The 13245-nt window shown below is 43.3% G+C and overlaps 1 protein-coding gene across 1 annotated transcript in view; it reads right to left on the bottom strand.

The window, feature by feature from the left end:
• Nucleotides 1-246: 246 nt before the first annotated feature.
• The window catches only part of Slc45a2 (solute carrier family 45 member 2), a 28721-nt gene continuing 15722 nt past the window's right edge, over nucleotides 247-13245 (bottom strand). Inside the window, exons 4-7 of the mRNA XM_021208780.2 lie at nucleotides 7227-7370; nucleotides 5907-6030; nucleotides 3420-3631; nucleotides 247-1549 (exon numbers count right to left, since the gene is read on the bottom strand). Coding sequence (XP_021064439.2) covers nucleotides 1325-1549; nucleotides 3420-3631; nucleotides 5907-6030; nucleotides 7227-7370 — 705 coding nt within the window. The 3' untranslated portion in view covers nucleotides 247-1324. The remainder of the gene's footprint in view (nucleotides 1550-3419; nucleotides 3632-5906; nucleotides 6031-7226; nucleotides 7371-13245) is intronic.

The following is a 13245-nucleotide window of genomic DNA, read 5'->3' as shown; positions in this document are numbered from 1 at the left end:
AGTTGGAAACCCACCAGGAGCAGGGACTCTACCAGACTCTAGGATGAGTGTGGAAACCCATAGCTCTATCTTTCACATCTGAAGGCACACGCACAAATTTCCTTTCTGCGTGGCTCAGGCACATCTGGAGTCGTGCAGATGGCACTTAACCAAGGCTGCAGAAAACCTAAGGAGAGGGGGCTGGGGGGGGGGGTTGACCGCCATGACCATGACATTCATTGAGCCCTGAGCACGTAGGCTGCCTCCCTAGGCTTGCCCTCCACGGGAAGCAGTAGAGCCAAAGCCCTGGATTGAAAGCCCAGCTCTGCCGTGTGTGACTTGTGTGGCTTCAGTGAGGTGCCTAATGGCGCTTAGCTTGGGCTTCCTCGTGTAAGAGTGACGATCAGCTGTGGTGTCCCTTGTCAAAACTGCCGAATCGAGGAAGGCTAAGACTTTTCGGTAAGGGGAAGCACTTCACAAGCATCATATACTCACGGTCGCGATGCTCTGAGAATGGAATTCATCATACCAGCGCACATACAAGCACGCATGGTTCGGGATGCAAAATATTTCACTTCTGAGTACCAGAGGTTCAAAATTAGCCAGGCTCCAAAAGCTCACTGCTGGTTTTGCTATTAAGTGATGTGATCTCTCAGCACCGGTTCAGTACAATCTCTTCAGGCTGGTAAAAATTCCCCACTTGGGAGCCTGCTGAAGGTTTTAGTTAAAGGAAATGTGCTTTATTGGGAGTGAGATAGAATATCGTAGGAGAAACCCAGGAATCACTTCTTGAAAGTATCAATTTCAGAGCATGAAGTGAAGGTACAGACTCAAGAAAAAGATTTTTACTGCATCAGTGAAATGAATGAACACTTGCAGCGCTTTCGGAATAAGACCTCCAATGCAGGCTTGTTCAGAATGTCATACATTAACGGGAATTAATTATGAGCAAATTAAATCTGAATAAATCAACACGATAAAAGAAACACTCGGGCATGTTTTAAGTGCTTCTGAATTTGATGAAATGTGTGATTTCCCAGTGGTATATGAATTGCTTTTTAAAAATTACTTATAAGCATTACAGATATAAGCATTTTCTCCTCAGACGTTATGAAGGCTTGAAATTCTCTAGAGAAGCAGAACTTGCCTCTCCCATCCTGCATTGCGGGGCAGTAAAGAAGATGCAGGGGAGCGGGCAATCCCACCACACCTTCCCCACATGCACATGCAAGGCGCAGTGCCAACCTGAGACATACAGTCCCCAACACCGAAATGTCCGAGAAAAGAGTCGTTTCTTGCCATGGGCTTCTTTTGTCTGAGGTTTGGTGGATGTCTCTTTATGAACTTAATCTACATATCTTACGAAGAGCGCCACAAAGCAACAGCCTATCAGGGCCACCGCAGAGGCCGTGATCACCACGACGACGACGCTCCCAGCCATGTTGACCAGGAAGCCCAGGCCACCTCCAACCAAGATCTGAGCCAGCTGCACCATGCAGGTAAGAGCAGCACAGTCCACACCTTTGCCTCGCCCATGGTTGTCAGGGCCTCCTGGCGCTTCCTGCCGCTTCTACAGGGGAAGCACAGAAACAGTCGTTGGTCTATAAGACACTAGCGCACAGGGCCAAGAGCCTGGTAGGATCTTGGTTGTAATTATTTGACTCCACTCTCACAGTTCAAGAAAGCCTTTGTGAAAGAACAAACTGCATTTCCATGCAATCTTAAGCACACTGATGATGGGTTTCATGTTATTTTTAGGCATCCCAAAACAGCATCCTTCTTTAAACTTCTTTTCAATCTTTTGCAAACTTAAAAGGGATTCTTATCTTATAAACTGATGAAAAGCAAGCTGCAGGCTGCCTTTGACCAGCAGGCCACACAGTTTGCTAATTCCTAACTGAGGGAGGCGTAACTCCATGGATGCTGTTTTCCTTGTATTGCCAGGAAACCTGTTCCTCCACCTTTAATGAACGCATGCTTAAACATTAAGATAGTCGGAATTCTCTTTGTAAGAAGTAAATAAATACAATGTTGCAGGAACTCAAAAAAGCATCAGTCCAAATCCTTCTTTCTTCCCTGGTGTTAAAAAGACATTTTCAGAAGGATGCTAAAGTGCTTTTAAACATGGAAGAAGCAAAGTCCAACCCCTTCCACAGGGTGGCTATTCCATTAATATGCTAACACTTGGTAGATAATCTTTGACCCCAGTTGGTTCGCATTGCCATTTGGTATCTCTTACATGCTAGGCGTTGGCAGGGCAGTTTTGCAGTTAGGACCTTATTTTGTCATTAGCACACTCGTAGGTGGAGGAATTGCTGTCACTGTCACCAGGACAACAGTAACACTAGCTGTCCTATTTGGAGTCCTGTGAGCTAATAAGTAGGCCCTGTGCTGAGCACAGTACATATCCCTTCATGTTCCCTTCGCCACTTGTGTAGTGAGTGTTGCCTTTCTCCCCAGAAAGGACGGCTACTGTCTGGTGAGTACTCCCTCTACTCCTTTGATAGATAGATAGATAGATAGATAGATAGATAGATAGATAGATAGATAGATAGAGATATAGATATAGATATACCCTGGCTCCCCCCATACACATACACCTGCTTCTACCCCAAACTACTCATCATCTTCCTTATAACCCTCTACCCTCCCTATTCTCTCTCTCTCTCTCTCTCTCTCTCTCTCTCTCTCTCTCTCTCTCCTCTCTCCCCCCTCTCTCTCTTGCTATTCTCTGATTTTTCTCCTCTTTCCCTAGTCTCCTTGGCCATGTCCCAGTTTGGTTTTTGTTTGTTTGTTTGTTTGTTTTTCTCTTTTGTTTTCTGTTTTGAACTCTTCCAAATGCCTTGGAATAGTCTCTCTCTCTCTCTCTCTCTCTCTCTCTCTCTCTCTCACACACACACACACACACACACACACACACACACACACACACCTCCTTAATGATAGAGTGACTATTTCCGTGGTTTCCTCACGGTCATCATCAAACACACTCATGAGGACCACTTAAGGTCCTACCTTGTGTTCTGAATCCCAAGTCTATCCAGGAAGCACGATAAAGGTCAAGTCACAGCTCCAGACTGTAGCCGAAAGAAATGCCACCAGGCTTCTCTGTACCTTAGATCAGGGGTGGCATCACTGTAGGAATCTAAAAATGCTGGGGTGACGTTGAAAGCCCCTTAGAGTGGTCACAGAAGACACTGGGCATCTTTCTGTTGTCTCAAGGACTGGCTTCTCATCATCAGTGAGCCTGACTACTTTAATCAGGTATTTGGGGTCACTATCAGTGTCCTAAAATTCAAAAGGTGCATCGGGATTCACAGCAAAGAGAGAGGAACTCTCCTAGATTTGTAGTCATGTCTGCATGGTTACACTTGTGTAAGCAGCCTTCTGCCAAAATCCTTCCTTCCCCATCCTTTAGGTCAATTCCCTTTGTCACCCACCTCTTTCTCCTCCTCACGGTGGTACTCAGCAATGAGGTTAAAGGGCACGGTGTACAATGTGCTGGACATCACACCAAACATAGAACAGAGGACCAGGGTAGAGTACACATTTGGAAAGAGTCCTATGAATCCTGTTCCCAGGCCAAAGAGCAAATACCCCATGAAATAAAGGCCTTTTAATCCAATGTAGGAGACCATAGCTTTCTGAAAGTCTGTAGAGAGAATGAAGGGGTAAAAAAATTACAGCTGGCAGTGCCTCACAGTATCTAATAACTTCAGATAATCCTTTCTTTTGAAGATGCACTTTCCTTTTTAGACGACTTCCTTTGATACTGACTCAGAAACAAAACACTTCCTTATCTGTGTGCCAGAAACAGCTGGCTTTGGGGATCAGCTTTAAATCCTTTGCATAAAAGACAGCATGAAATTGCCTTGCTGACTCTACTGTCCATAGAGGAGAGCAAGGTACTGGTTAGTAGCCAGCCAGATGTCAAAAGAATATAAAAAGAAGAGGCAGAAAAGCGACCCATGGTGATGGGACCCGGGAATGAAAGACACAGAAGAGTCACATTCATTCTGATGAGAGAGGTCAAGCCCAAGAGTACCCGATGGGCAGTGTATGCCTATCCCGATCCCACCACCCAGAGTTAAGTTAGAGATATTAAAACAGCCAAGCTTCCCAGAACGATCCAAGTCACTATTAGTTTTTTAGCCCGAACCTGAAGGCAGTCTGTCCAGGTAAAAAAGATGGAAGGTTCTCTGTAGACATTTGCCTGTCTTGTCAATCCTACAAGAGCTGTGAAGGGGATCCCACACCGCCCTATCATAGGCTCCTCCACGGAGACAAGTTTCTTAATTGTTTATCATCTCAGCCTCCTTACCTAAAAAGTACGAATGAAATATAGTTCTTTGTAGTGGAGGCTGTTAGTCAGAATCAAATGTGGCAAAACCTATGAAAAAAATCACCCAGCCCAATATTGGCACATAGACAAACCCCAGTTAGTGTTAGTGTGGCTACTGCTATTTTACTGACTTCAGGGAGGGACAAAGACAGTTAACTTTGACCTTGCTTCTACTCTTAGCATATTTGTACATACAAATATAAGGAAAGAGTTATCTCCTTTACTTTAGTCTATTGGATCATTCGAGCCAGAAAATAAATGGTGCATGATTGAGATGTGCCCATTGAGAATGAAAGGTTGCTTAGCCACTGGAATTATTATTGGGCTTATACATCACAGACAAGAAATAAAATCTGTATTGTGGTTGGATCATTTATGAAGCAACACACTGCCTCAGGTCATTGGATAGGAGACACGCTGTAGAAAGGACAAGCAGACCATATTACTTCCCTTTTGAAATGCATTCCATGTTTGGAGCGCTACTGCTAAGGTTGGAGAATGGGAGCAGTGCAGAGTTAGGTCAAACTCGTAATAATCCTTGATGAGCTTGCTTGTTTCATATTTATTGAGTCTAAGGCGCCTTGCTGCTCAAAAGATATCAATGCACAGCTCTTATCCAGGTGTATAGGTAAGCCAATGAGAGGTAAGGAAAGAAAAAGAGAGATTTGGACACATTTCTTATCAACTGTAGAAAGGTTGAAAGTCTGGTGAAAAGCGCCTCACTCATGAAGAGAAGTCAATCCACTCCTTCAAGAACTAAATTCCTTTGCCTCTGCTTCCCATGACACCCGAGTTGGCCACACCCTCAGCAGTGCTGTCTTTGTGGTAGGAAGAGATTATAGAGTTGAATTCTAGGCATGAATGCTAGTATAGGAAAAGTGGGTCAGCTCTATCTCAGGACTCAGAGTACATGTGGTAACGGCTAGAAGGCTATCTCCTGACTGCAGTGCAGATGGAGTTTTCTAGGGCTATTTCTCACCAGGGCAGCCAGGTTGCCCTGTGGCCCTCTAGGTCGCTGGAGATCCTAGATCTTCACCTGATGCTGTGTGCTGAACTGAGAAAGAGTAGCAATATGCTCTGGGGGGGGGGGAAGGTAAATGGTGGCTTCTGCCAATGGTGGGTGGAGAAGTAAGAGGAATACTTGAATAATATCGCAAAAGAAGCACAACTTAAGGCAGCTATGGGAGGAACTGGGAAGCATGTACAAGTTGGTCGAATCATCTATGAAATCTACAAGACACCTATGGAATGGTTCTGCTCCATCCAGCGGGCCAGGAAGCTTCTGGGCTCCACATCTTATCCATCCAACATTTCACTATCTTATTCACACAATCCCCTTTTATTTTCTAACAAATGTTTCCCAGAAACCCACTGGTTACAAGCACAATTCAAGGGGAATGATTCCTAGGATTGACTATGAAAAAAGACATTTCCGGTGATCCTCTTGAAAGGAATAGTTTTTCCCCGATTCCCTTAAAATGATCAAGAATCCAATCTTTTAAAGAGAAGGAAATAGATTGTGGGATATAAGATCTGGATCCTGCTGCTAGCCGTTTGAAGACAGCCTTGGGAAAAGAACACTTACACGAATAAACTGAAGAAAACACAGAGTTGATGCACAAGCCCCAACATCCGACCTCAACTCCTCTTTCATAGATGAGAAACTCGGTGGAGTTGTGTGCACCGTAGGGATCCCCGTGGTACACAATCTGAAAGAGAGGTTCCGGTGATTTTGTAACTAGTGCAGTGAGGTGGGCAGCTCTTCGAATGCTTCTCTATCCTTGGGGGGGTGGGGAGGCACCTCCTAGGGCCCAGAGTTCAAGCAGACAGCTCTAGCACTCTCTTTTCATCTAGCATACCTCCATCAAGGGCCTTCATCAAGTACAGTATCTGTGTCTGTAGCAGGACCTTTGGCTGCGCTATGGGTCCTTATTCTACCACCGGTCTCCACCCCTATCCCACCCTCCCAACCTGCCTACACCAGGTAGGAGAGAAAGAAGGAGGGCTAAAGGGGAAGGGGTGTTGATAGCTTTACGAGCATTGAGTTCCTTGGGGTAAGTTTAATCTTCTCTATTGGGATATTCAGTTTCTTTTTCTTCTCTTTGTGCATGGCCACTTGACAAATCACAATAATGACAACCAGTAACCAGCAACCAGCAACCACCACCAGCAGCAGCAGCAGCAGCAGCAGCAGCAGCAGCAGCAGCAGCAACTACAGCCCCTCTCAGGGCTCTAGCATTTATTTACCCATACAAGAATCCCCAGAATTCTAAACTTGCAGGAACTATCTGCAGCTGGCAAAACTCACAGCCCTGCTGGAGCACAAGGCAAATCACAGACAGCTGCTGTGGACAGTCTAAAGCAGCCTCCTATCCCACACCTGGGATTAAGCCAAAAACACATTCCCATAACATTTCTGTGCTTTTGAAAGAAACCAAAATTCTCACTACACACATCAAACATGAGTAACATTTCTCTGGAGTGATGTTAATGCTCCCCCCACTGTCAAGATCACACCTGGCCCCAGATGATTCAGTACCGTTCTCTGGTACAGCTAACAGCCTTCCGGCTCACCTCAGCCCACGCCATTCCTGTTCCCACTTAGGATTCTCTCTTATCTCTGAAACTCACCCTTCAAGACCAGGTTGCATAGCCTTGTAATGAAGCTTGACATGGCTCTGCAGCTTAAACCTATTCTTGTCTATTTGTTGCATTTTATTACGTTCATTTATTGTATTTGATTGAGTAGTGGTAGATTTCACAATATTTAGTTTCGCAGGGTGTAGCAGCCTATTTCTTGAACTGTAACTGTAAACCAGTTCCTCGAGGGCACTCTTTGCTCTATCTATTGCACAGGCCAGACAAGAGAAGCTCTGATGAGAGTGTGGGTATACACATTCATTACCTGTCCCATGAAATCTGTGAAGAAGAGCATGTTTGACAGGAAGGCGGTCCATCCAATGAGGTGGCTGATGCAAAGGCAGCGATAATGGGAGGGCATGTTCACTAGTGCCCGAAGGAGTGACTTCATCGACATTGTCCTCTGACTCTGGCAAAAGAACATAGGTGTTCAGTGTAGATGTCCAGCCATCAGCAGAGTCAGAGCCACAGCCAGATGACATCTCTGTCACTTGTCTCTCATATGATATCACATGTTGGTTTCCATTGGACAAATTCATTGATAATGTGCTGTTTAAAATGAATGCCTCCTTAGCAGTCACAGGCCCATAAATAACTTTCATTTATGGGCCTGTGAATAAAGGTTGGAGAGTTTTGGAGTGGAACTACACTCAGCTCAAGATGTAAGAAACAGCTAGCACTCCGTCTTTTAAATTGTACTTATTTATTTTAAATAAGGCCAAAGCTCACAGGTCTAAACAATCCCTTGGATAATTATTATTCTTTGAGCATGGTAGGCTAATTCAAGATGGGGTTCATGATCTCTTGCTTTGATGGAACCCAGGCTTATGTTTTGTTACATGTGGAAAGGAATCTGGAAGATACACTTAAGGTTCCTAGCTAGCGGACCTTGAAGAAATTAATAGGAAGGTTAACCTGTTAATAGTTGAATCACACAAGCCCTTAGAAAGCAGAAGTGTTCTTCCAACACAGAGCAGAAGCAGAATTCAGAGCAACTTAAGCTTGAGGGTCGCTGCCTTTGAAAACAGAAGGAGCCACATGGAAAAGGAACTGGGAGTGGTCCTTCAAAGCTTAGGGCAGACCCTGGACAGTAATCCACAAGGAAACAGGAACCTTATTCCTACACCACAAGGAACTGGACTTTCCCAATAACCTGAATGAAGACAGGTTCTGTCTGTCTGGACTCCGGATGAGAATACTGCAATTTGACGTCATGATTGCAGTGATGTAGGACCCAGAGCTGAGAACTCATTGGAGCCCACCAACACTTCTGACCACTACAACTGTGTGATGATTGATGGATGTTGTTGTAAAATGGAAACTAAAACAAATTGCTAATCAACTCCCTGTCCTTTGGCTAGGTGCCTACTCTCCAGTAACTTCCCCAGCCACTGCCAAGGATGGACATAAGTGAGCTTCGCACTGAGCTAAAGATGTGAAGAGTATAAATAGACACATGTAAAAGATGAATACTTGGGGTTAGAGAGATGGCTCAGTGGTTAAGAGCACTGACTGCTCTTCCAGAGGTCCTGAGTTCAATTCTCAGCAATGGTTGCACAGTATCTGAAGAGAGCAACAGGGAACTCACATACTTAAAATAAATAAATCCTTTAAAGGATGAATACTCATCCCCCAGACTCCTCACTTTAGGTTCACACATTAACATCAGGACTTCAACTTGTTGTTATCATCATCGTCATCGTCATCATCATCATCATCTTCATCATGAGAGAGATAGAACTTTTAAAATATCCACAAAACTGAAAACATCAAAAGTGTTGAGCATCTTGTCAGGTCAGAGAAGAAAGAAACCTTGGAACATTAAGCAGTTACTCTCCCTAAGGACAATGGAAATAGGAATGTCATCTGAGGTGGTTGATGGATCTTTCTTCCCAGTGGTTTTAAAATTCTGAGTCTTGACATAAGAAAATTGAGACCTAATTAGTCGAGTTGTCAGACAGTATCCTGAGACTGTTTTCACCATAATAACATATCGTTTTATAACTCAAAGCAGTCTGAATTTTTTTCTTCCATGAAGAAATCCAACTTAACAATTTTGGATTCATTCCATAACTGACACTTTATTTTTTATCATCCTTGTTTCTCTTCTGTTTTGAGACAGGATCTCACGTAGCTCAGGCTGGCCTTGATTTTGCTGCATAGCCGAGGATGGCCTTCTTGAGCTCCCAGTCCTCTTGCCTTCCCCTCCAGAGTGCTGGGATCACAGGCACAGCATCACATCTAGATAACTTTATCCATCTTGCAGTATTTGACCCATGGATGGCAAATATATTAATCTCCTTATACTTAATTAGTATCAAAATATATGCATTCCCTTCTCTTGTAGGGGAAATACTTTGAGTACAGAATACAATATCTAAAAATAAAAGCTGATTGTAACAACTGTGCAAAATTACTCCCAGAAAAACGTAGATATCGTCCAGGGAATGGCAGCTGGCTTTCTTTCTTCAAACTAAGAGCTTTCTCTGCCTTTTATTTCTCCTCCCACAAAATTGCACAATCTCAAAAGTAAACCTGGCAAGCATGAGTTCTGCCTCGCTGCAAATATTAATGAATCCCTCTGCCTCCTACCTAATTTTCAGCCTGCTTCATTGTTAACCTAATTTCTCTGCCCTTCCAAAAACATAAATGTGAGCCTTCAGATTTGAGCTTAGTATTTCTGTAAAAGATGGGGATATAAATACTCAGTAGTTTTAAGGGAGAATGAGAATTCAGGTGTCGTCTTACCCCTGACTCATCAGTTCCCTGGGAGAACCCCTCCCAGTGGGTGCAAGCACCTGGAAGTCATTGTACTGCACAGATTCTGCCCAGTCATCACTGGTGACTGAAACGTGGTGGATTTGTGAGTGAACAAGACTCAGAATCCTCATGAGGAAGAAACCCAAAACTATTCTCTGAAGGAGAAAACACAAACATTGAGAAGGAAAACTCTTTGGCATGCAGGGTTGGGAGATGGGGTTTTTATGGAATTTTTATGGAATCCAGTTAGAACTCTTCAGGTCTCTTCTCATTCAAAAGAATCCTAGCTCTAAACTGCGCAGCTGCTCTCAGTTTAGAACCAATGACTGTGAGGAAGTATGGCAACTTTGACCTTGGCTTTGATCCTGGCCCTGCCGTGCATTGCTGGAGGCATCTCTAGATGCGCACAGAGAAGAGAAGTGCCCGATGCTTAGCCATGAGCCCATGATGCCTTGCTCTGCCCTGGAACTGATATTCAGACCTGGACGAACTTGAACTCACGGAGATCCAAATTCCTCTGCCTCCAGTGTGCTGGCATTTAAGGCCCAGGTTACCACATCCGGCTTAGTTTGTCTGTTAAACCTGACAACAAAATCGATTCCAGTTCTAAATCATGTGTGACACATATTGCTATTGTTTGCTTCATTTGTTTTCTTGTTATTCAACTGAAAAATACTGTTTGAGATGTGTTACATGTTTTGAAATATGTGTATGTTGTGGAATGACTACATAGGACTAACAGAAGTCATATCTCCCCCACACACTTCTCTCTCCCTTGACTCCTCCCCCTTCCCCTCCCTCTCTCGCTCCCTCCCTCTCTCACTCCCTCCCTCCACATTCCCTCCCTGCCTTCCTCTTCCCCTCTCTCCAAAACAAACAAAAAACAAAAATCAACACCAATAGGATAAAAAAAAAAAAATAACAAAGCAAAGCAAAATGAGACCAAAAAGTCCCTCCCCCTGCCCCATACACACAGACAAAACCCAAGCCAACACAACAGCAGAAACCATGGAGTTCCTCAATCACTTGCTGGCTTCCTTTTGGACAGTAACTGCTCCCTGGAGTATAGTTTGCAAATTCACCCTCCCATTCAGTACTGTGGCCATTCACTCTGTTGATAGTTTCCTTGGCTGAAGTGGGATCTGTCAGTGCCATGCACGTTTCTTTCTTCCTTTGTACTGTGGGATGATGACAAACCGTGAACCTCTATTCCTAGATAAAGGTCACACCTTTCCTTGCTGGTTCCTTCTAGTCATTTTACAGTTTGGGGCTTATGCTTAGGTCTCTGAGTCACTCTAGCTGGCTTTTTATATGCTAGGTCATGATGGTCTAGCTTCATTCTTCCATGTGTGCACACACACACACTTTCCAGCCCTAGTCATTGAAGACTGTCTTTTCCTCCACTGATTTTTTTTGTGCCAGAGATTAAATCTGAAAATTAATTCTTGGTTGTTTATTTGATTCCATTGATCCATGTGCTGGTTTTCATGCCTGGTTAATTACATAGCTTTGTGGTAAAGAAATAAATGCCCTTATCGTTATTATTTTTGTTCAAGTTTTAGATATCTGTGGTCTTCATGGTTTTATATAGTTACAAATGTTTTTTTTCCTATTTCTGTGAAAAAAGTGATTGGACTTTTGATCGAGATGGCATTGAATCCATAGATCGCCTTGAGTGATATGGATATTTAATAATGTTAATTCTCTTAATTTCCATTTAATTATGTTTTCAATATCTTCATAGTTTTTAACTATGGATATTAGCTAAACTTATTCTTAAGTATTTTTGTAGCTACTGTAAATTGATTTTAGTTTTAGATCGTATCTGAAACTGGTTTGCTTTCTATTGCTGTGCTAAAACATCATGGACAAAAGTAACCTGGTGTGTTGGCTAGTTGTATGTCCACTTGACACAGGCTACAGTCATCTGAAAGGAGGAGACCTCAACTGAGAAAATGCTTCTGTAAGATCTAGTCATAGGGCATTGTCTTAGTTAGTTGTTTGTGCAAGAGGGACATTGTGGGTAGTGCTATTCTTGGACTGGTGTGGCCCTAGGTTCTATACAAAAAACAGGCTGAGCAAGCCATGATGAGCAAGCAAGGAAGTAGCTCTCCCCTCTCCCCTCCCCCCTCCCTGGCCTCTGCATCTGCTCCTGTCTCTAGGCTCCTGCCCTATTTGAGTTCTTGTCCTGACTTCCTTCAGTAATAGACTATGATATGGAAGTGTGAGCCAAATAGACTCCCTCCTCCCCAACTTGCTTTTGGTCATGGTATTTCATCATAGCATAGTAACTCTATCTGAGACACTTGGTGGGAAATGGTTAATTTGGCTTACACATCCCAGTCATAACCCCAGTCCATCATAATGGGAAGGGAGGCACTCAAGGCAGAACCAGGAGGCAGGAACTGGAGCAGAGGCCATGGAATATGGTTGCTTACTGGCTGGTTCCCCTGCTTTCTTATACAACCCAGGACCACCTACAGGGGATGGCACCACCCGCAGTGAACTAGGCCCTCCCACATTAATCATTATTCCAGAAAATGCTCCTGCAGATTTCCTCACAGGCCAATCTGATTAAAGCATTTTCTCAATTAGGTCCCATCTTCTCAGAAGACCCTAGCTTGTGTGAAGTTGACAAAAGGCTAACCAGCACAATTTGCTGTAAATGTGTACTGATATACTGATTTTTTATATATATATCCTTACATTTACTTAATTTACAGTTTGGATCTAACAGATTTTGAATTGACTTTTAAGAGTTTTATAAATATAATACCCTACCCTCAGCAAACAGACAGTGCAACCTCTTTGTTTCCACTTGAACACTTTTTAAAATTTCTTTCTCTTCACTGATTGCTCTACTGCTATGCCACATAGAACTGGCAATAGATATCCTTAGCACAAGTTTCTAAAAGGATTTTTATATAATTTATTTTTACATTTAATGGTGTTTTGCCTGCATGTATGACTGTGCGAGAGTGTAAGATCCCCTGAAACTGGAGTTACAAACAGAAGTGAGCTGCCATGTGAATGCTGGGAATTGAACCTGGGTCCTCTGGAAGAGCAGCCATCTCTTCAACCCCTACATAGAGTTTTTAATCATTAAAAGATGTTGGATTTTGTCTAATGCTATTTGTACATTTCGTCAGATAATCACATGTTGTTATCCCGTTGCAACCAGTGTGATATACTGTGCCACATTTATTGACTCATACATCATAAATAATCTTTGCATTCTAAGAGAACATCTCCCTGATCATGGTAGATAATCCTTTGAATGTGTTACTGTATTTGGTTTGCTAGTATTCTGTTGAGGATCTCTGCATCAGTGCTTATCAAGAATGTGGGCGTGTGGATCTTTCATTGTTTTACTGCCAGTGTCTGTCTTTGGTGTCAGCATAATTATGATTTTATAGATGTGTTTGGAAGTGTTCCCTCCTTTTGGATTTGTTTAAAAGGCTTTGGAAAGTATTGGCATCAGTTAGTGACGTGCTTGATAGATTTCAATAGAATTTTATTCAGCT

This window comes from Mus pahari, chromosome 11 (genome assembly GCF_900095145.1).
Source record: "Mus pahari chromosome 11, PAHARI_EIJ_v1.1, whole genome shotgun sequence".
NCBI classification, from domain to species: domain Eukaryota; kingdom Metazoa; phylum Chordata; class Mammalia; order Rodentia; family Muridae; genus Mus; species Mus pahari.
The sequence above is the reverse complement of the archived record's forward strand: the minus strand, read 5'-3'. Positions and strand labels throughout refer to the sequence as shown.